Consider the following 23,161-nt stretch of genomic DNA (forward strand, 5'->3'; position numbering starts at 1 on the left):
GGTTTTGATCAGGAAATTGGAACACACCCATGTCCATGAACTTTCTTTCCCCAAACCCCTTTGCTTTCTGTTCTTTAACACATGCTAAATCTCATTCCTTGTAATGTTTATGGATTTGTCAGGAAATAAGGTTTGTGTCACCTGCAGGTGTGACAACTTAGATTCACACTAGTCCCCATTTCCTATAACATTTCAGCCCACCAATACTTTACTAATTTAACATTATAACACTATTTCAATTAACTGACTTCCAGAGTGTGCTAATAACAACTGAGGGTTCTTCTACTAAGATGAGTGGACACTGAACTCCTGACTTATGTATCGGTGGCATTCTGAAAGCTCATTTGTAAATTGGTACCTGTAACTTGAAAAACACTCTTCCCCAGAAACACTGTAACGCTTGGTAGTTTTCTAGACCTATATCTGTTTACCTCATATGAAGTCCCATCAGACCACAGGTACTGAGCATCACAGAACTAATGTGAGTAAATCCAGGAATTAAAATGGTCACGGACACACCTCTGTGTGTATGTCATGTGTAGGAATTAAAATTTAGCCCAGAAATTAACCCACTAAAGGCCAATGGTAAGGAAAGGACAGAAGGTTACCTGTGAAGGAAGTAAGGTAAGGTCATGAAACATTGTGTACATCCATGTACTTAACTGATGCCTGAGAAAATTGGAAAATGCTATGTGTTGGTACATAAAGGTAAGGTTTTCTCAGAGTGGCCCAAGGGCCAGTTATGAACCCTCTCCTAGACTGGCCAAACTGGAACTTTGTAATCACTCCTGTCTAGTAACTACTAATTTTGTACCAAGTTGAATGAGATTAAACCAGGAAAATGCTCTCTTAAAGGTGAGAGATGAGGGGTTTTTTTTCTTTTTTAATTTATGGTATATACTGTCTTTGTGCATTTCAAGACTTCTCTTGTTTCTATTGACATGAATTGTTACTCCTAAATTATACTAAATAAAAGAAGAGAACAATATCCTATAAGTTTGAGTAGAAAAGTAGACTGAAGCTATGATGTGTTTATGTGTTCATTTACAGTCAGGGGAAATTATTAGATTTGGAAGATTTCTATTATAAGGAATTTTTGCCTAGTCGTTCTGGACCAAAGGAACATAACCCTAGCTTAAGAGAACGAAGACAAGAGAGAGAACACCAGCATCGATGTTTTAATGCTGATGAAAGGTAATACGCTACCTACTAAGGTACAGCATGTTCCCTGTTTTACTCACAGTTCCATTTATAAAGCACTGCCATTCTGTCTTTGGACTATAACAAAATATTCTCACTGAATGTTGCCTCTTAAGATTGATATGTTTAGGGGCGCCTGGGTGGCGCAGTCGGTTAAGCGTCCGACTTCAGCCAGGTCACGATCTCGCGGTCCGGGAGTTCGAGCCCCGCGTCAGGCTCTGGGCTGATGGCTCAGAGCCTGGAGCCTGCTTCCGATTCTGTGTCTCCCTCTCTCTCTGCCCCTCCCCCGTTCATGCTCTGTCTCTCTCTGTCCCAAAAATAAATAAACGTTGAAAAAAAAATTAAAAAAAAAAGATTGATATGTTTAAAAAAAGATTGATATGTTATCTTAAAGTAAACTCGTAAGGATTATGGTCAGGTATTCAGACAACCCAGTTTTATACCTGTTTTCTTGGTGTCACTGTTAGTAGCACTCCCTTTTACTTTATTTTATTTTACTAATTTTTGAGAGAGAGGGAGAGAGAGAACATAAGCAGGGGAGGGGCAGAGGGAGAGGGAGAGAGAGAATCTTAAGCAGGCGCCACACCCAACATGGAGCCCAACATGGGGCTCAATCTCATCATGACCTGAACCAAAATCAAGAGTCAGACGCTCAACCGGCGGAGCCACCCAGGTGCCCCAATGGCAGCCCCCTTTTAAAAGTACCTCACTTTGGGAGCCCCTGGGTGGCTCAGTCGGTTGAGCACCTGGCTATTGATTTCAGCTTAGGTCAATGATCTCACGGTTCATGGGATCAAGCCCCATAATAGGCTCTGTGCTAACAACAGGGAGTCTGCTTGGGATTCTCTCTCTCCCTCTCTCTCTCTGCCTCTCCTCGTTGTCTCTTACTCTCTCTCTCTCTCTCAAAATAAATAAACATTTAAAAAAGCAAATAAAAAATAAAAGTGCCTCACTTCAGATGATAAATTACATGGCCATACTAATTACAAGCAACAAGCAACAAGTCAAAATCTGTGTTTAAGTTCTAACCAATGGAATTTTAAACACTTACTGGTTTCTCAGTTATGCTGTATATGTTCTCAGAATCTGCAAAAAGTATCCGGAAGAAAGATTCACGTAGAAGTATATATTTTGGATTTGATTTCTCAGTTTGCCATTAACTTTGCTTGACATTAAGTATCTCAAACCATTTTTGCTCACTTGCTACTTTGCAAATGTTTTGCCCGAAAAAATTCTTTGTGAAGTTTTGAAAGTGAAGGCACATAGTAAAATGCAAACATTGTATGTGAGGGAGAAACCAGAATAAGGACAGGCAACGAAAAGCTGTTTTGCCAAAATCCTGAGCGAACGTCCTGTCAGCCCAGGGCACTCAGACCCCTCACCGTCTCTTTTGCAGTGCGACCTGGTGCTTTAGAGTCAGAGAGTCTTAGATTTGGATCCTGATTCTGCCACTTGGTAGACGAGTGACCTTGCTCACATTACCAGACCTCTCTAAGCTTGTTTCCACATATGGGAAAGGATTCACTACAAACTGCCTCACCACGTTGTCATAGAGGTTAAGTGAAATTATGTATGTGAAGCACTCAACATCAGATGTGCCACAGGGGAGAGGCTCCGGAGATGGTGGCCTTTTTCATCTTTATTTGCTTTTCCAGAATCTACTTGATTTCTGACCCTTGTCTCCAAAGAAAATGTCTTTCTTCCTTCTTGAGATCAAGAACTGTAACATATTGCCAGAACTTAGAGATGCTCTAGTCTAATCACGGGGTCCTACATAGGAGACTACCGAGTGCCCAGCAAGATTAAATGACTTGCCCCAGGTTCCACATTGAGTCAGTGAACTAAAACCCAAGGTTTGTCACTGACTTACCTGCTTCCCATTTTAACAACCCAGCCTGTCTCCTCTCTAGTATATTCCCCCCTTCCCCCAACCACAGACACACATCTGCTGGAAAAATATCATATCCCTGAGCTTCTGCTGGTGTTCCAGCGGTGCCTGTGGATGTGAAGTTAGAATTCACCAGAATGAGGATGCTACAAGCCAGTGTTGGCTGAATGCTTCTTTCGGGCTGGACATTGTGCCGGGCACTGACTTCATCCTTATGGCAACCTTGTGAGGCAGTCACTCTCATTGCCCCGTTATATAGATGACAAGGCTAAGTCTCAAAAGTTTAATGACTGCAAAGTCACCTAGATAAAAAGTGAGGGGGCCAGAATTTGAACACAGGCCTTTTTGAGTTGAAAGTCCATGATTTTCACCACTACCCTGTATTGCCTCCCCGTGCAAAGCCCTGTGCCGGGTGCTCGAGGAAGAGGTGGACACAGTGTGCATGTGATATAATCTCTGTCACCAAAGAGCTTGACTCTACAGAGAAAGTAAAGATCTAACAAAGATAAACAAGGTAACCTTGTGTATACACACACACACACACACGCATGCACGTATGTACACACATACACACACACCATCAGTTTTTCCTCATTAGCCTGCCTTGTCTACATAGCACCTGCCACCACCTGGCATATTAAGGTTGTCTATAGCCTTCTCCCACACTAGATTAAACTCCATGGGAATGAGGGTTTTTGTTCACCTTTAGCCTACACTAATGGCTAATACTTAGTAGGTGCCACATAAGTAAATGAATGCACCTATGTGGCTGCATAGGGAGCACCCTTCTTCTCCAGGCAAGTTATAGAATCTAGAGGTAAAGTGGGTGGGGTTTCCCAACTCTACCTTCGGGAAAGGTGGCCCAACAGCCTCACTGAGAGAGCTGACAGGACCCACAGCTAACTGGTTGATCAGATTTGGAAGGAGTGTTGGAGAGAAACATTTGAGTGGTTTTAAGATGAGAAATGATGGTTGTCTATTTAGGCACTTTGAATTTTCCTGTTTGAATAAAATGGGTTAAAAATTAAGGTACTAAAATATTGATTTATTGGTTGTGAGTTACTTCAAACCAAAGGAAGCTCGCCTGTCTCAACTGCACCTTCTGACACCTTACTTAGCTGTCATCCAAACACAGTCACCCTCCCCCTCCACCCCCCCACCCCCCCCCCCCCGCCTGCTTGGGGAAAATTGAAAATCTGCTGAGAAAATTATGCAGCTGCGTTTGGCCTTTCTCCTGATGTTTTGAATGTGCCCTTCTTAAATGCCTGTAGTTGGGGGGAGTGGGAGGAATAGAACCGCCTAACGGGATGGGCGGGGCTGCGCTGCTCTCTGGCGCCGCTGACTTTCGGGCCCTGGGTCTCACTGCAGGTGCTGGGCGGAGGAGAACCAGGGGCTGGAGGAAAATGGGCCCGCAACCAATCCCTACGACTACAGGAGGCTCCTGCGCAAGACCTCCCAGCGGCAGCGCCTCGTGCAGCAGGTGTAGCTCGGCTGGTGGAGGCCACCGCGGTGGGAATGTGCGCGAGACTGCGGGGTTGCAGGAGCCAAAGCCCGGGCGCTGGCACGACCAGGCGCTGATGCCCCGGCCCTGACCATGGCAGGGGCTGCCCGCTGCGCTCGCCTCTCGAGTGTCAGGGCCAGCCTCACCGAAGGAGGAGGAGAAGTGAGAGCCTTGGATGCCGCGTCTCGGCACTCCGGCACCCTGCACTCCCACCAGCCCGCCAGCTGGGGCATCCCTATCCCTGGCCCCCAATGTATCTCTTTGTTCACTCATTTGAGACTCCTGTGGACCCGACTGCGCCTGAGCTCTCGCCGATCCCTCCTCTCTCATTTTGGAAGACTTCAAAGATTTCTTTTTCCTTGGAAACCGCTCTCTCAGGCCTGCGGGACACTGGAGGGGCGAGTAAAACAAAGCCCGGTGGGAGAAGAGGCGAGGGTGGGGGAAGCTTTGAAGATGAACTCCTTCTCAAACTCGCGCTTTCCCTTCCCTTGGTTATTGAGGTTATTAAATAAAGGAAGTGCCTTGGAAAGTCCGTGGCTTTCGGGGCTGGTACGCCATATTCCCCTTTAGGGCTAGACTCCTGCTGTCCACCTGTGCGGGTGCAGGTGCCCAGGCAAGGAAGTGACGGTGCCGTCTGTCTCCTCCAGCGAAAATCATCGCCTCCAGACATCCCAAACAAACATACTAAGTTAAAAACCTGAGTCTTGCGGCGCAAACGTGACCTGCAGACAAATCCCCAAACCCCATACACACACTGCGCGCGCGCACACACACACACACCTTTGGTCCCACCACTGAGCTAACTGTTGGGCTTTTTAGGTTCTTCTAGTCTGAAGATTTGGGGCAATCTCGGCGCCAAATTTTGGCGTATGTAAGAGGGATGGGCAATGGGTAGGCAGAGAGGTTTTTCTCAGTTGATGGCGTCTTAGTTTAGAACCTGGGTTGAGCCCTTCTATGGAACTGACACCCTCCGTTGTCTACGGGGTCTGAAGAGCGCGAGGAAGGATGACGAGGTGATTTCACGGATGACTGAACTGGGAGGAGGGTTCTGGCTGGGATAGGGCTTGTTCCTCCTGCTGGTGTCCCTCGCGTGCGGGGCCCGAAGCCAGAAGACTGGATTGAGTGAGGACGGGTGGACGTTCGTTAGCCGCTTGCTCATCAGAAGTTAAGTACTCTCCAACCCAAAATGTTGACGCGAAAGGTCTCCCAGAGATGCTCCTACAACCTCTTCATTTTACAGAGGAGACCCCCGAGAGGCGAAACCTCCCACAGTGGCCGGATCGAGCTCAGAGTTCAAGGGCGCTGTAGGCCCTGCACCTTCCCCGGGTTCTCCTTGCGGCCTCCGCTGGGGCTCAGCCCTGCAGACCGACGGCTGGGTTGTGACTTGCTGCAGGCTGGGCCTAGCTCAGGCACCGGTGAAACCAGCGCCGCGGGGCACTGTATACGGCCGAGGGGGAGAGAGGGATTCTGGTCCCCGAGGTGAATCGAGTCCCTCCGCCGCAACCTACCCATCCATCTACCACCTATCACCACGAGGCCCTTGCGGGGCAAAGCTGAGTTCCGCGTCGCTACCAGGCAAGCCCCTTCTTAAAGCTTTTGAAGTGGCCTGTGTAGACCAGAGCCCTGGCAGTCCGGCCCTTAGGTTCTGGATTGGGAGGCAGTAGGCTCCCTCCCTAAACTCCCCACCCACTTTTTAAGTGAGATTAAAGGAATGGGAAACGCTTAGTGAAAGGTTTCAGTGTTTTTATTTCTCCTTTCCTTTTGTGTTTCTTTGTTTTCTCTTTTTCTTTCTCCCTTTTTTTACATCTCCTTTTCTTTCTTTCTTTCTTTCCTTTTTTTTTTTTTTCCTTTTTTTCTTTTTTTCTTTCTGTCCTTCGACATTTAGGCACTGGGAAGACACAAGGGAAAAATTGTACCAGACATTCTTCACTGGTAGGCCTGCAATGCGATCTCTGGGTAAACCACGGACAAGAAATAGGTCAACTGAGGAAACCTGCCCGGGAGGGTATCCTCTGGAGCCTGGGTTTATCCCCCCCACACCCACCCCAACCCAGCCCCTATTTGAGGAAGAGGCTGCGAAAGCTTTTCCCCTGAACGCTGGCTGCCTCCCTTCCCATTCGGTGGCTGCCTCCTTTGTGAACTAATGACTGTAATTATTACCTCCCCGAGCTCTTTTGTTGTCTCCAACGCCAAACCCAAGAGTGGGGGGAGTGGGCTCCTTTGCGAAATGAAAGTCTTTATGAAGCAAATTGCCGTCTAGGGAGGGACCACGTTAAGGAAAGACAAATCAGATCCCTGAGTGCATTTGAAGTAGGGTGTGTTAAATAAAAAAATGTAAATACCACCATTAGATTCAAAGTACTCCAGAGCTGCGGGATTTAATTGAGTTTAAACAGCAGAATTTTAAGTCTCGTTAAAAAAAAAAAAAAAAGTTAAATCCAGGTGTTGTGGTTTCTACCCGCCTTGTATTTTAATCGGTTTCTTCCTTGAAGATTTGTGTTTTGAACGCTTGTTTTAAAGAATCTTTATGTTTTCGACCACTTATCCATAGCAGAATAGTTCTGCAACCCCAGCCTGGTGGGTTGAAGCAAAACATTAGCAGGATTTGGTGTGGATTTAAACAAAGAACTAGTCTCTCCGACTCGCATCTGCGCTGCTGGAGCGAGAGCTGCGGAGCTTCCCTGCCCGTGCGCATACGGCCGAACCAGGAAGGCTTTACACCCTGGCGTTGTTACCTGGGTCCACTGAAGCCAAGGGTGCCGAACGGAGGGGCCAGACTGAGGCCTGGGTTCACGCCCACCAAGCACTGGCAGCCCGATTCAGGCTTCTCAACACCTAGGGCTTTGCGCCAAGCCTACCGCAGGACCTGGCCAGCGCCCTTCCCAGACATCGCTCTGAGGCCGCGGTGTAGATCCTACTACTCCTCCCGGCTCAGGCACGTGAGAAGAAGACAAAGCTTCATGGAAATAATTTACCAGGCCCCCGGGTGTCCGGGGACACAGGATTTGGGCTTGTATGCGGCCACCTTGGGCCCCACGACGCCCTTAAGTGAGGGTCGAGGGGAGGGAGCCAAGACTGAGGATGAGTCTCTGCTTCGGCAGCAGCTTTAAAAACTTGACTCAGGAAGTCAGAGAAATAAGGGCTTATGAACAGAGTGGAAATGAATAACGCTCGCCCAAGGGAATGCATGCGGCAGAAGGCGGGATGCAACCCTTCCCCACCACGGTCTTCCTCGCACTCTCTCTGAGAGCCCAGGAGCCCGCAAGGTGTACTTGACTCTGACCCCCGCTATCAAGGGGAAGCAACGCGAACTCAACGCGGCCCAAAATCTCAGGACGCCTTCCCTTTGTTTAACAGCTTTTAGAGAAAGGATATGGTAAGAGAGGAGAGATTCTGACTTTCTAGGGAAAGAAGAAAGCCCTTCTCACCAGGCCTCAGAAAGAGTGAATCTCGCCCCCCCCCCCCGCCCCACCTCCAGTTCCCCGGTATCATTTAGATTTTCGGAGGGTGGGATGGACAGATCATTGATTTGAGACCCGCTGGCTCGAGGGCCCAGCAGGCGATGCCTTCTTTCCGCCTCGGATTTGGAAAGCTCAGATTGCCTAGTTGGAAACTCTGTGCAGGTCTCCCACGCACATATCGATTCTGGTCACACGAAAGCAGCAAAAACTTCCACGCCTCCGCAGGCCAAGGTCACCAAACGACCCGATCCCATCCCCCATCAGCCGTCAATCCTGACGACTCTAGTTGCCCTCCCTCGATCCCCTCCAAGAAGTTTCCATTCCTTTTATTATTTTTTCCCCAACCCGAGGTCCTCGGTGATAGGCTCCTGCATGGATTTTAATTGCCTCAATCAGCAGTCTTTCTCCCATCAGTCAGTCAGATCCTGGACGGTGGGCCCGGCGACTGCGCTCCCCGAAGCACAGGAATGACGCGCTCCGGACCGCCGCGCGGCTCAGTAGGAAGGCGTCAGTCTAGCCTAAGGAGCCGAAATGGGCCCTTCAGTACGTAGGCGCCCTTCCCCCACCGTCCCCTCCCCAAGCTCACGAACCGCTCGTGATTCCAGCCCAGCCGCCGAGGCTCTCGAGGTCACAGCGACCTCAGCACCGTCTTGCAGGAAGGCGGCGCGGAAATCGTGCCTCCTTCCCGGCAGCAGGAGCCAGACCTCAAACAATACGCCAATCGATGCTTATATGAGACTCATCGGGCCACCCTCTCCGCCTCGCTGAAGCCAGCGCGCAGGCAGCAGCGTTAGCACTCTGGACAGCGCTCCCGGGCCCGCGGGGACTGCCCGCCTGCCCCCCGCCTCGCTCTCCCCAGGGGCTCGCCCGCACGCCTCCCACCCACACGCTCTGACTCCAGTGAGTTCGCGCTGTCTGCCTCGCATCCTCCCTCTCCCATTTTTTTCTCTCCGCCGCCCCCTCATCCATCCGGGTTGGACTCCTTCTCCTTCAAATGCAGTCGGGTGCTCCGCGCTTTCCCATACCCTGGCTGCGCGGACCCTTTGGTCTCCTTCCCTATTCAACCTCAGCTTTCAGAGAGTTGCCACGTCTCTAAACCCTAATCCCCCCGCCCCCCCCCCACACACACACGCACGTTTCCTGTCCCAGTGTGACACCCACCCTCTGCCGCACGGCTGCGCGGGTCCCCGCGCGGTGCCCTCCTCCCGCCACACTCACGCACGCACGCGCGCTCAGGGCCGAGCCGAGGGCAGCTTGCTGACAGTTCGCACTCGGAGGCGACTTGCTCCAGTCTCACGGCGCTGATGGCAACTCCAGGCTCAGGCTTTTGGTCCTTCGGGTCTGAAGATGGCTCCGGGGATCCCGAGAACCCCGGCACAGGTAGGGGAACCGGGGCCTGCAGCAGGCGAGCTTTGCGGGTGGACTGGGGTTTGCGGGGCTAGGGAAGACGGGAGCGGTTTTTCCACCTGCAACAGGAAACTTGGGACACTTCACCCTGCTCTCGGTGTAGATCCCTGATGGCCCAAGAGACCAAAACCCCACGGGCCCTTATCCCTTGGAAAGACACCCAAAGAATCACAAGCCCTTTTCAATGAAGTCTGGGAGAGCTCCCCAAACACAGACCCGTCCCCTCGACACCGAATTCCGTGGGCCTGGGGCACTGCCACCATCTTGGTGTCTGGACCTGTAGAGGGATAGAGTGGCTGTGGGAAAAGGAAAAATAAATGGAAAAGAGAGAATTCTTGGTCTGGAAGGAGAGCCAACGGACAGCTTCGGTATCTAGGAAAACTCGCCGGACCAAGGCAGGAAAGGGGAGTTTGGCCGAACCTATTGGCACCTGGAAGGCAAGTGTAAAAGGGCTGAAGTATGGGCTTCTCTTGGAAATAAATCAGCGAACCTAAGGACGGGCTGGGCCGGGCCATCAGGCTCCCGCACCCCTCCTGCACCCGCCCTTTGTGCGGAGCCCCAGGCAGCCCCTTTCCGGACCCCGGGCTTATTGCCGTTGTTCCCGCAGAACGAAATTTCACACGTCCGTCTGCTGTTGTCTTTCTGACTCGCTGTCCTCCTGCCTGTCTTTCCTTGCAGCGAGAGCCTGGTGTCAGGTGGCCCAGAAGTTCACGGGCGGCATCGGAAACAAGCTGTGCGGTGAGTGCAAGTGCCGGGGGAGGGAATCGGACAAGGCCAGTCCCGCGGGGGCAATGTCACCTTCTCACCTCCGCATCCCCAACAGCGGAGTGGCGGTTTCCTGGCCGGGAGTGGGCAGGGGCGATGCAGCCGGGCCAGGCGGGCGGCTGACCAACGCGCTCCCTGTCCTTGCCTAGCCCTGCTCTACGGGGATTCAGAGAAGCCGGCAGAGAGTGGAGGGAGCCAGCCCGCGCGGGCCACCTCCCGGAAGGCCACCTGTGCCTGTAACCAGAAGCCTTGCAGCTGCCCCAAAGCGGATGTCAACTATGCGTTTCTACACGCAACAGGTAAAGGCGCCTCGCGGGGCCCCCGAGAACCACGGCCCCTGGCTCGGTCCCACCCACCGCGGCCAGAAGGGACTCAGTGCCAAGGGCCTGACCCGAGGCGTGGAGAGGCAGGGAAGGGGCGGACTTCGCAAGAATCTTCAGCTGAAAGCGAGATACGACGGGCCCGAACCCGGACCCGGCCTCTACGTGGCGCTGGGCGCGGGCGTTACCAGGGGATTCTAGAGCCGCGGCGTTCGTGCTCCAGTGCTGCCTTCGGGTCTGCGGCTGGCAGAGGCCCCCTGGAGCGCTGGAACTCGAGGTCGGCTTCTTGGTGCGACTGAAACCGATAGGACTTGGTTTCCCGTTCGGAATTGCTGAGACTTTCTAGGTCTTTAGATCGAAAGAGTAATTCGTAGTAGCTGCAGTTTCACAGGGGAACTATTCGATTCAGGTGAGACCTGCGCAAGGTTTTAGTTCCTTGCGTTTACCCACCCAGTCACCTAAACATGAGCGCGCGCGCGCGCGCACACACACACACACACACACACACACACACAGACTTAGGAAATACCGAGCTAACGTAATAGGCCAAAGACCTTAACATTGCATGCTCCACTTTGTCTGAGTTGCCCAAAGGCATTCCTCAAACATTTCTGATGTGACGTATTTCCATAACCACTTAAGATGATTTACTCAGATACAACATTTAGGACAAACCCCTCTGCAATAGATGAATGGAGGCACACTCCTTTTTAAAAAAAGAAAGCAAATACGTCATGGATTGGAATACAAGGATTAATTTGGGGTGTGGGAGAAATCGCAATTTCTCTTATTCCTTTATCGTTGAAAAATACCTCCCTTTTAAAGAAAATGCTCTGCGTTTCCTGAGGATTTTTTTTTTTTTAACACAAAATCTCTCAGGCCAAAGAGAAATTGCCGAATCAAGATCTTGCCTGGACATTTTCACGATAAAATTAAAATGTGACATTTTGATTCCATTCTTTAGACCTGCTGCCAGCCTGTGATGGAGAAAGGCCCACTCTGGCGTTTCTGCAAGATGTAATGGGCATTTTGCTTCAGTATGTGGTGAAAAGTTTCGACAGATCAACCAAAGTGATTGATTTCCATTACCCTAATGAGCTCCTGCAAGAGTATAACTGGGAATTGGCAGACCAACCACAAAATTTGGAGGAAATTTTGATGCATTGCCAAACGACTCTAAAATATGCAATAAAAACAGGTATTGTCCAATCAAAAATAATAAAGCTCTTTTTTCTTTTACAATTTTTATTTTTATATAAACATTTTTCTGTTTGATGGTGTTACTGGTATTTTCAAATTTGCAGTTATTTTCATCACTAAAAAAAGTCATTATTAGAACGATATAAAACAAAGAAAGGTACCCTTTACTATTAATGTTAATGCTTCTGAAGTTGATAATGTCAGAAACATTATAAATGTATTAAGTATAAATCATCAGATTTTACATTGCACGTATTGGGCCACGGAGATTAACCACTGATGTAGAAGCAACCATTTGTCAGCAGAGGCCAGTAGAAGTGACTCAAAATGGAGAAAGAAAGGGAATATGGAAATGGAAGCTCAAAAGGCATGATCCAAACAAAAGCCCAAATACTAGAGGAGTGCTAGTAATTTCCATGGCATAGGAATGGTCAGGCATTGGACAAACCATCCCATATAATCACTGAAACAGAGGGATAATATTTTGGCATTGTCTCAAATGTCCAGGACTTCATAGTTGAACCCCAGGATTTCTCTATTTTTAAAGAAATGTACACAAAAGAAAACACAATACAAACTAGCATAACAATTCAGCCATGTTATATAAGGATGTGTGCTTCTCAGCCATTCCGTATATAAAAAAAGAAAGTGGGTGGGGGAGGGGAATCAGATATCCTAATTTTAAAATGTATTTTGTATTTATTGCTTTTTCACAGTATTCTTCACACTTTATCCATTTTGTAGTCCCAGGTGTAATGTTTATTTGGGCACGTTCTAAGCTTTCATTTTGTCCACACAAAGTCGCTAGTCATCTCTCCCAATCGTGATTACCCCTTCTCTTCCTGCATTGTCTCTAATCATGCTGATGCATGATGGCACTACACTTCATTAAAGCCATAAAAATAAGTACGAATGACTTTCAGGAGGGGAAGAATACCTTGTGGATCTAAATTGATATGTAACCTTAAAAAGCTCTGCTAGCAAATAAAAATGTCACATGAATATTAATTACCACAGGAACTTGATCTTTTTATGTTGCAGATTTTTTGGTTAATTAATTATTGGTATTACTCTAATCAACAACAAACATTTTAAGAGTGTTTGCTGTGTGACTTTAAGCTACTGTTTTTGTTTTTGTTTTTGCATTCGGTATACCAACTGAGAGGGAAAGTATGCAGAGAAGAAGCCTTGGGAAATCAATTTACCATATTATTAGTATCTACTTTTGTGAAACTGTAGACTTGGAACCAGATACTAGGGAAAGGAATTTAACCTGGTGATTTCTATCACACTCGGTCTGTGGGATATGAATTTTGAAGGCTTATTAGGTCGCATTCTCAGTTATGTTCACAGAGAATCCACAGAATGTGTATATACTATGCATTAAAAATGTTCCTCTTCCCAGCTTTTTATGTATCTGCAGGTGCAAATATGAATAGTGCTTTTAATTCATTTTTGTTTGACCTATTCCCGAACCTAATATTTAAATATCTTAATAGTAGGCTGCTCCCTATTATTTTTATTGCTACCAAACCAAAATGTACCTAAAAAAGTGTTTTACATCTTCATCCTTAAAAGCTGGTGATGTCTGAAAAGCAATTTAAAGAGTTAAGACCATGGGAATTGCAAATCAGTGAAAGTCATCATTCGGTCAATGTTTCAGTTAGTGTCAGGAGAAGATGGACCAATTCAATATTTAGATTTTGCCATAATGCTTTTGAAACTGTTGGTCAAGTGGAGATCTAATGCATTTAAAGTTCAGAGGAAAATATGATGAAGTTGAATTTCTAAGCATCAATGTCAATAATTATTTATAGCAGATGTAGTCTTCTGGTCTTCCCATTTCACTCCCAAATAGAATTTCAAAGAATTAACACTGGTCACCTCCTCTTTTTTTGACTTGCAAATTTACAGGTTTTTATGCTATACCTGGTATTTGACAGCTAGTAATATTTAGGGTCTGTAAAATAGTTACCATCCCTATGACTGTTAGGCATTTTAGTGTACCTTAGGAGATGCTTTTATAAAATATGTTATCACCTGCTTTCTACTGAGAGTCCTTAATCTAGTTTCCACCTGGGCTCCAAGCATGGAGAGGCATGAGAGCCAGTGGGGAAATACTTTCAAATGAAGTCTTCATGTGTTTTTAAAATTACCCCTGTAGGAACTGTTGGAACAGAAAACTGAAAACTGCAGAGAATAATAGAATTCTGGAATAATTAAGATTTTCAGGGGTCATTGGACTTGGTGGTGGTGGTGGTGGTGGTGGTTGGGGAGTGCAAGGGTTAATGTTGTCTTGAGTCTTTCTACGGAGCCATCAGACAAAGAAATTGAAGCATCAATAAATGAGGCCGTCCTTGGGTGTGCGCTGCAGGTACCGGGAGAGCAGTTTGGACCGACTTTGGGGCCCTCCCCATCTGATTGTGGACCAGAGGGTTTGAGCTGCCTGGGGCCGGTGGCTCCCATAGCCTGCACATCCTTCCCAGCTGGAGCATTCCAGAGGCGCCAGCAGCTCTAATCTCACATTCCCCCCTCACTGCCTCCCTGGCTGCGACTGCGTGTGGCCACCGATTCCGGGCCCGGTGGGGGTGGTGGCAGCCGCGGAAGGCATGCACAGGGACAGCTGGCAGCCTCCCAGGCGGTACTTTTACACCCTTTCTTTCCAAAAGCCCTGCCTGGATTGCCTAGCAGCCTTCCGGGGTCACAGGAAGAGAGCATATAGAATATTTCTGTAGCATACTTCTGCAGAAAACAAGAGAACACGTTGTTCTAACCTGGCAAACTATCTCCTTCCATATTTTCACATCACTATCAATGAATGAAAATTTTGAGGAGGAGAGATTCAGGTGAAATGGGAGACCAAGGTCAAAAAAATATAGAAGAGAGTCAAGCTTGAAATATCAAACTTGTTTCACAGTTTTCCAAAGGCAGTCATCAGGATGAATTGACCTTTTGATACCCTGGGAACCCACATGCACCTTGAAATTTCTCTCCATTTTATGCGGAGGTTTTCATGCCAAAGTTTCTAGAGAGTTAAACAGTGTGATAATGGACACCAGATTCATCCAGAAAATGCATATGAATTGGGAGAGTAGATTAACGGATTGATTTGCTAATCGTTATTATTTTCCTCACTTTAAAGAAATGGCTCAGGGAAAGAGAAATGAAGGGGCATCGGGAGGGGAGAAGCGGCTGTGACTTCAGCTGTGAGCTTTAATGAAATGGGGAGTCAATGAGGCAGAGACAGGAGAGGGTTGTTCCAGACAGCGCCCGCAGCAGCAAAGGGGCTTTCTCACTTTCTGTGGATGCATAAACTGACGGGGTCAGCTGCAGAGGCCCTGGTAAGGAGCGAAAAGGTAGAAGGGCACCGTGCCACAGGGAGGCAAAACAATGCTGGAGAATGAGCGAGAGCCACACAAATCCCAGTCTCTTTGAAATGTGCCCTTTCCCAGCCCCTATCTTTTCTCAGTGTCTAATTGTCTAGCCACATGCCCGCGGCTGATAAGGGAGCACTCAGTACTAGAGATAAGCTCTGTGTTGACTTTTGTCCCTGCTTTCCTCATTGCCTTCCTTTATCTTGTTTTGCCCATACTGGCTGGAGAGACTGTCATCCCCAGGCTTCAGACAGATGTCCAATAAGTGGCGGATGCCTTTTTATCAGATGCTATTTCCATAATTGATAATCTTCCAAAATGTGGGCTGCCAAACAAATCGCAGATTTAGAGATAGGCTTTTATGGGGCAAGACAAGGAATGGAATTCTGACGAGATATTTACCATCACATTTTAAATAATGGCCTCAGGAGTATTTGAATGTCAACTCCTGTAGAGAGTTTTAGAGAAATCTAGAAGTTAATTAGATAAGCCTTGCTAATGGACTCATCCGTCCATTGAATATATCTTTACGTATCTTGTTGACAACGCAGTGATGCTGACTGTATTCAGCTTTATTTTAAATCACAACTATGAAGAAGTTCTGTTGTTTATAATCAAATATTTGGACAGAAAAGAATTGACAAGAATTAGATTTGTCCATGCCATCTTTAGACAATCATCACCTTTTGAATCCAGGGCAAATCATTCAACAGTGTCCTATTTTCTCATTTTTGCCTTGTCTTTTGTAATCATCAGCCATTTGTCACGGATATTATTATGAATGTTGGCATGCCTGGCGGATGTCATGGTATGACTGATTCCCAGAACAACTTCAACAACAAAAAAAGGATTTTCAGCAGCATGAGTGCAAACAAGAATAGCTTTGGATTGTACTAGCATTTTAGTTTGCAAATACACTGGAGGGATGGTAGGAGGTAAACTAGCATCCACATGGCAAACCACATTAGTTATTTTTTTATAGGATAATGTTCAGAGGAAGATTTTTAGAGTGTGTTTTAAGAAACACCATAACCCAAAATAGTCTGTCTCATTACATGAAATGCTCCTTTGGTGTGTGTGTGTGTGTGTGTGTGTGTGTGTGTGCGCGCGCGCACATGTGCACGCACACACACATGTTGGGTTTCTGAATATAGATTTCCTATTACTGAAGGATCTTTCAAGGTTCTTTAGCTAGAGAAATCATGTGTTTGAGAGGCATTTATTTTCACTTGGTGCAGTCCTGATTCTGGTACTCCGTTTTCTTCAGGGCATCCCAGGTACTTCAATCAACTTTCCACGGGACTGGATATGGTTGGATTAGCAGCAGACTGGCTGACATCAACAGCAAACACTAATATGTGAGTAGTTAATGTGCTTTGCTTAATCCAAGATAATTATTAGCGAGATTTCATAGTCTTTATTCAGCCTCGCCTGTGAAAGTCTTTTTTTATCGATTAGCTCCTAAAATAGGGATATCAACTTCAGAAGTATACGGGTGTTCAATCTAACTGAAGTCCTGATACATCTTTCATGCAATCAAAGCTATACAACATTTTTCAAACACAAAAGGCACTTTTTTTGGCATTTGGGATTTATAATTAGATATAATATGAAAGAGAAATGGGACCAGATGCTGTTTTTTTAAATAGAATTACTCTGCAATGTTTTTTGTTTATTCATTTGATAAGTGACACTTAGGCATTAAGCCAATAATTGAAGCTCCTAACTTTAGGAATATAGGAAAATGAGCAGCCCTTTAGAAGATGTAATTTTCTGTCTGCTTAATGCTATAATCAAAACTTCGGTGAATGTAGGGCTTGAAAAAGGAAATACAGTAGTTCTATACGTGTTGTGACGATGAATTATTTCTTTGAGTTACATACATAAAATGTGACCATTACTACATTTCAGGTTCACCTATGAAATTGCTCCAGTATTTGTGCTCTTGGAATATGTCACGCTGAAAAAAATGAGAGAAATCATTGGCTGGCCTGGGGGCTCCGGCGATGGGATATTTTCTCCTGGTATGTGATATTTCAACCTTTCTTTGTGGTTTTTATCCTGATATGCAATGCCTCATTATGAACCTAGGAACAATTAAATACCTAGTCTGTGTTTCTGATTAGGTTAAATGAGTTATGTTGATCAAAAGAATGAGTGTGACTATACAGAACCACTGACCATGCTTCCAAGCAACTACCTCATGCTTGAGCAATAGTTATTTGTGTTCAGAAAGAGGATGAACAGGGACGACATTTAGCCAGTACTCCTACTGTAATCCTACACAGAAGATGTATGGATCATGTGGAACAAAGGAATAAAGATTCCGAATAAGGGAATTTGCTCTCTGAAACTTCCCACAATTAGTGAAAGGGTAGCCTCATTTAATAAAGCATTCTGTTTCAGGATGCATTACGAGGCAGATCTCTGTAACAGAGCCTGTGTACCCTGTCCCTTTCAAGTAACAACCAGAGAAGCTGATTCATACTAATTTCAAGGAGGGTAGAGAGTGGCTTGGGAAACCATTTTTTTTTTATTAACTTGTTTTATTTTTATTTTTTTTTAATGTACATCCAAGTTAGTTAGCATATAGTGCGACAATGATTCCAGGAGTAGATTCCTTAGTGCCTCTTACCCATTTAGCCCATCCCCCTCCCACAACCCCTCCCGTAACCCTCAGTCTGTTCTCCATATTTATGAGTCTCTTCTGTTTTGTGCCCCCCCCCCCCCGTTTTATATTATATTTGTTTCCGGGAAATCATTTTTTTTAATTTTTTTTTTGAGAGACAGAGAGATAAAGCATGAGCAAGGGAGGGGCAGAGAGAGAGGGAGACACAGAATCTGAAGCAGGCTCCAGGCTCTGAGCTGTCAGCACAGAGCCTGACGTAGGGCTTGAACTCATGAACTGCGAGATCATGACCTGAGCCAAAGTTGGCCACTTAACCGACTGAACCACCCAGGCGCCCCTGGGAAACCATTTCTTAAAGCTGAAACAGAGGGTGATGATTTCTTCAAGAGGCTTCTTTTTCCTTCTTTATCATACCATTCAGTCTTTTCCATCCTACTTTTATCACCAGCCATTGGATTCTAAGCTCCATTATCTACACCTCTTCCAGCCAAGAGAATCAACCTGACACAAAAAGCTTTGCCCTTCATTCCAGATCTGTGTGTGACCTTGGTTTGATGCAGGAAGAAATAGAAGTTAGAAAGGCAATGGGGAGAGAGTCACTGACCCATGGAAAATAAACCTGGTGTGCAGACTGTCACCTAATCAGTGGCAGGAGAGGGTCATCAGAAGGGGGCATACGCTCAGTACACTGAGATTGGCCCTGCTGGGGGGTCAAAGCCACACCTGCCATTATGTCGGGCCCAGCAAAAGCCACATCAAGATGTCCCTGCAGCAAACCTGCCAAGACAAGTGGATGATGAGGGAGAGAGAAAATAAAGAACAGGTTGAAAGAAGAAATTATAAACAAGCAACAGAGGCCTCAAGGCTAGGGCTTAAATTAAGCAGCTTTACCCACAAGCTCAGATCTGCTATTATATTTTATGATTTTAAAAATACTTCACAATTTTTCAGGTGCAGAAGGAAAACATGTTAGTTAAATGGAAGGGAAAATTAGCCTTTTTTTTTTTCATTGAACACCAGTTGTGATGAATTTTAAGCTAGCCTTTATTTTGTAGAGGACTTAGTTTTCCTTTGGAAAACCATTCCCTATTGAGGGAATTTTGTCATCATTCTCTGGAACTGATGCTCGTAAGGTATTTTTCATGAGGAATTAGGTAGTGTTCAGAGATCAACATCGTTTCTACCTCTATTCTTCTTCCTCTTATGAGGTTGGTGTGTGATTGAGAATCCTGGGCTCTCTTTTAACGGTCCCTGGGAGTGGGAAGAACAGTTGTTCCTGTTGACCCTGAAAAATTGGCTAAACGGGCTTGGGCCAGGCCTAATTTAGCTGGTCTTGGAGCCCACCCACTCCAGAAAATATACACCCAGAGAAAGAATCCTCTTCCACAGCTCTGCTAAGCCAGGTATGGACACCCCCATCACGGGACACCTGATCATTTGGTCAGTCTTTCCACGTGACCAAATGATCAAGTAAAAAGACTTAACCTTGATCATGAGGCTCCTTCCCTGGATGCTAAAGATCCATATGCTCCCATGCCAACATGGAAGCCACAGATGCCATATGCTAAATATAATGTAGACATTGCAGAATGGGAAGGGGACAGAAGTAAAGGCCATTGGCAAACTGTTTCTGCCCTGCTTTCTACAAGCCATTACCGAGGAGAGAGGGATTATAGCATCCTCACTTGCTAATGGATGCCTTTCTGGGTAGCATCCAGGCTCATTCCTGGGGTAAAGTGTCTTACAATTTAAGAGGTAGGAACAGGGAAAATCATACATCTTATGGGCCTGAGATCTGAAGGTCTTGTTGCCCAGGACTAAATACAAAGAGTTAGATCTGTGACTTGAATATATAACTCAGCTCAGTTTACCTTATACCTCCATCTATAACATCCAGAGGATTTATGCTTCATGGAAAGTTCTTTGGGATGTCTAGAAGAAATCTGTTAATGTGATATCACATCTGGGAACCAAAGAGACCTGGAGTATTCCTCACTGCTCAGCAAGTCACAAAGGACTGAAGGAGAAGAAAGGGAAATCATGGCTTAGTCACAAACCTTTTCCTGTCTAACGGGATTTTCCTGATGTTTCAGAGCTTGTATTTGCATCCTTTCTCTGGAAGACGCATCCATCCTCCTGCCTGGGCTGCACAAAGCGGTCTGCTCTGTCTAGTGGCCCAGAATCCTCTTCCTTTCTCTCAGACTTACTGGATTTTTTTTTCTTGTAGTTTTATGGTATTATTAACACTAATACGATGTGCACATAAGCAGTCTATTCATTTTCTTCGCTGTGCAGCCTGGCATCGGGGGCCAGCTGGGCTGCTCTTTCCCCAACAGCTCTGTGGCTCTTGGAGGAGGCATTGTGAGCAATCTCTGCACAGTAAGATTTGTTGCACATCAGCCACAATTCAAGCTTCTTGATGCTGTGGACTAGGAACTTCTGGAACCACTGGCCAGCATGTGCTTTGTTTTCTTGTTGCTTCCATAGCCAACGTTGGCCATCAAGATCTGGCCCTTGAATCTTCTGCACATCCTGTTGTCAATGCCTCTAGGGTTCTGCCAGTTGCACTTAATTTTGACACATCGGTCTGACTGGTGCCTGATAAACTTCGTGGTCATCTTTTTAACAATCTTGGACTTCACCAGAAGTCCAAAGGCAGCCATGATGCCAAGTAAGAGATGGCAGAGGACGAAGAGTAGGGATACTGGATCTTTAGAGAATAACTGAGTGGCAAAATGAGGAGTGGGAAAGCAAAGCTGGAAGCTTCTTGAGTAACTGTGCTGTGTGACGCACTTTCTTTGTGTTCACCTTTCCCTTCTCCTTCTGGCCTCCTTTCTCCCCAGCCTCTCTGACAAGAACTAGGGCAGTACTCACATGGAGGCTATTGTACCCCCAGGCATCACTTGGCAAAGAATGGAGAAGGTTTTTTTAAGTTTATTTATTTATTTTGAAAGAGAGAGCGCACACATGCATGCAAGCAGGGAGGGGCAGAGGAGGAGAGAGAGAATCTCAAGCAGGTTCCACGCTCAGCGCAGAGCTTGATGCAGGGCTCGATCTCACAACCGTTGAGATCATGACCCGAGCCAAAATTAAGAGTCAGACGTTTAACCAACTGAGCCACCTAGGTGCCCCAAGAAGTTTTTGATTGTCACAATTTGGTGGTGGGGTGTGTAGTGCTACCAGCACCTGGCAGGTAGTAACCAGAGATGCTGCCACACACATCCCCAGGGCACAGGACAGCCCCCACCACAAGCAGTTATCTAGCCAAAATACCATCAAGTGCCAAGACGGAGAAACCACACGCTAGAGTAGAATTTCCTTTAATAGCTGATCCCTTGCCCAGTAGCATCCTACCCACTCAGCCTTTCAGACAAGGTGTCTGTTCAGAGAACACCTGACCTGGATTTTGCTTGCCATGTGTCTCTGGGGTTCAGAAGAGGTAGAAATTTCCCTTATTCTGACGGAGCACAGAGCCAGGATCTGGGTACTGACTGCTCTGTGCCAGCCTGTCTGCTTGCATCAGAGCCCAGGGTTCATGAGGCAAAAATTGTGGCCCTACGTGGGCCATTCATTTTGATATAAAGAGCCCTCTGCTCCTCAGCCACCCAAAGGGAAGGGAACTCAGGACACCCACATCATGGCTGAGCCCAGTGTGTCTCCTATGGGGAAAGGAGGAGATAGTGCCTTCACTCCGCTACATGGTGTTACAGCTTCCATGCCAGCATATCCATTTGCATGCACAACAATCTGTCTCTTGGTATAGCAGAAATCCTAAACTTTCCAACAATCTTGGGGAAAAGCTCCTTTGCTTGTCAAAGGAGACCTTACTTATATGATGTAAACATTATGGTATGAAATCCTTGACAATCTTAGAATGACACAAGAAAAGCAATGCAATGTAGACTTAAAATTCCCTTCGTTTTGTGTTTTTGCATCATTTTGAAATGAGATTTTGTTAGCTGTTACAATTATATTTCTGTGATGTCTTTGGGAGGGAAGAACTGTTCTGGGGAAATTAACAGAAGAGTATGATGAGATGGGCTTGGATGTTTATCCTCATTCTATAAGGATTATTGATTAACAGTCCACACTGTTAACTGCAACTGATTTTGTCTTGGTGCAAGTGCAAGGCATTGAATGAGTCAAAATGAAAAGAAATGTGTTCTCCATTAGGATAGAAGTAGGATTTTCACAGAACTAATGAAGAATGACCACACTCACAAGGTGGGAAGGAAGGCAACAATTTCTCAGTTCTTAAGAACCGCTTCAAAGGACTCCCAGCAAGAGCAGAATTAATCGCGGTTCTCTTTAGCTGACAGATTTGGGGTGTGGAGGGGTGGCATCCAACCTGTGGTTGGGCCCAGTGCTCCTTTCTCTGGACCCTCTTAGCCTGAGGATTCAGTCTGAGTTTGAGGATTCAGTTCAAAGGATAACCAATACGATGGCCTTCTCCTGTGTCCCAGGAGGATTCTGGGTCAGGGGAAAGGGGGAATGTTTCTTGCATGTGAAATGATATTGATAATAACTAGAAAAGGTAACTGTGTGTTGCTGTTACTTTAGGTGGCGCTATATCTAACATGTATGCCATGCTGATTGCACGCTTTAAGATGTTCCCAGAAGTCAAGGAGAAAGGAATGGCTGCTGTTCCCAGGCTCATTGCCTTCACATCCGAGCATGTACGTGTTTCTGTTCTTTCCAGGTTTAAGGTTTTCATCTGTAAAGCCCAAGCAGAAGGAGTCCTATTTGGAAACACTTTATCCCCAGAGGTTCTCTTCCTAGAAGATACTTCTTGGGAGAGAATTTGGGGAGGGAGCAGCTGAGTGGTTCGATGGGGGAAGCCCTTTCTCTTTGAAATTTAGGAAAACCTTCATAGAGAAAGCAGAATGTTTTTACTTCTAGTTCCTACCCTTCATTTTTCTGTAGTAATGCTGTATGTTGGGGGAAGAGGGAGAGGAGAGGCCAGAGTGACTATGAGCTCATTTGGACAATTGATGTTGTGCCTACATAACTCAAAACTCCAGTGTGTCCTATTGATACAATCTTTCTGTATGAAAATTCTGATCAGATAGTCTACCCTAATGGTGTCTTGAACCATTTAATGCTAGTCTTTGGGAGGCTGAATCAGAGATTTTTATCACTGTAGAGAAATGGCCTAGTGGTCATATCTATCATATCTCATCTCTGGGTCAGTTCTGTCCCAGCCAATCACAGGCTCCTGTGCTCTGCTATGTAGTTGTCCAGGTGGGGTGCTGAGAGCTGGGTCTTTCAGCTGAATGGCACAGTGTGGTACTCCATATTCTTTCCATGGCTTTAGAAGAGTTAATGCCATTCTCCCTACTGTCGCAGGCACATTGAAAAGAGTGGCCCACCCTATTTACATAAGTTAAGCTAAACAGCGTCAGTCTGTTAGGCCTCC

General features: G+C 46.4%; 2 protein-coding genes and 1 pseudogene across 2 annotated transcripts in view; 2 read left to right on the forward strand and 1 right to left on the reverse strand.

Annotated features, from left to right (window-relative positions):
- MYO3A (myosin IIIA) overlaps positions 1 to 6,314 on the forward strand; it is a 229,856-nt gene extending 223,542 nt beyond the window's left edge. Inside the window, exons 32-33 of the mRNA XM_043564326.1 lie at positions 1,051 to 1,194; positions 4,457 to 6,314. Coding sequence (XP_043420261.1) covers positions 1,051 to 1,194; positions 4,457 to 4,574 — 262 coding nt within the window. The 3' untranslated portion in view covers positions 4,575 to 6,314. The remainder of the gene's footprint in view (positions 1 to 1,050; positions 1,195 to 4,456) is intronic.
- Positions 6,315 to 8,452: 2,138 nt separating this feature from the next.
- GAD2 (glutamate decarboxylase 2) overlaps positions 8,453 to 23,161 on the forward strand; it is an 88,131-nt gene continuing 73,422 nt past the window's right edge. The window contains exons 1-7 of the mRNA XM_043564325.1: positions 8,453 to 9,430; positions 10,136 to 10,195; positions 10,372 to 10,521; positions 11,507 to 11,740; positions 16,384 to 16,474; positions 17,028 to 17,140; positions 22,306 to 22,421. Coding sequence (XP_043420260.1) covers positions 9,355 to 9,430; positions 10,136 to 10,195; positions 10,372 to 10,521; positions 11,507 to 11,740; positions 16,384 to 16,474; positions 17,028 to 17,140; positions 22,306 to 22,421 — 840 coding nt within the window. The 5' untranslated portion in view covers positions 8,453 to 9,354. The remainder of the gene's footprint in view (positions 9,431 to 10,135; positions 10,196 to 10,371; positions 10,522 to 11,506; positions 11,741 to 16,383; positions 16,475 to 17,027; positions 17,141 to 22,305; positions 22,422 to 23,161) is intronic.
- Positions 19,967 to 20,636, reverse strand: LOC122473711 (annotated as a pseudogene).

This window comes from Prionailurus bengalensis, chromosome B4, assembly GCF_016509475.1.
Source record: "Prionailurus bengalensis isolate Pbe53 chromosome B4, Fcat_Pben_1.1_paternal_pri, whole genome shotgun sequence".
NCBI classification, from domain to species: Eukaryota; Metazoa; Chordata; class Mammalia; order Carnivora; family Felidae; genus Prionailurus; species Prionailurus bengalensis.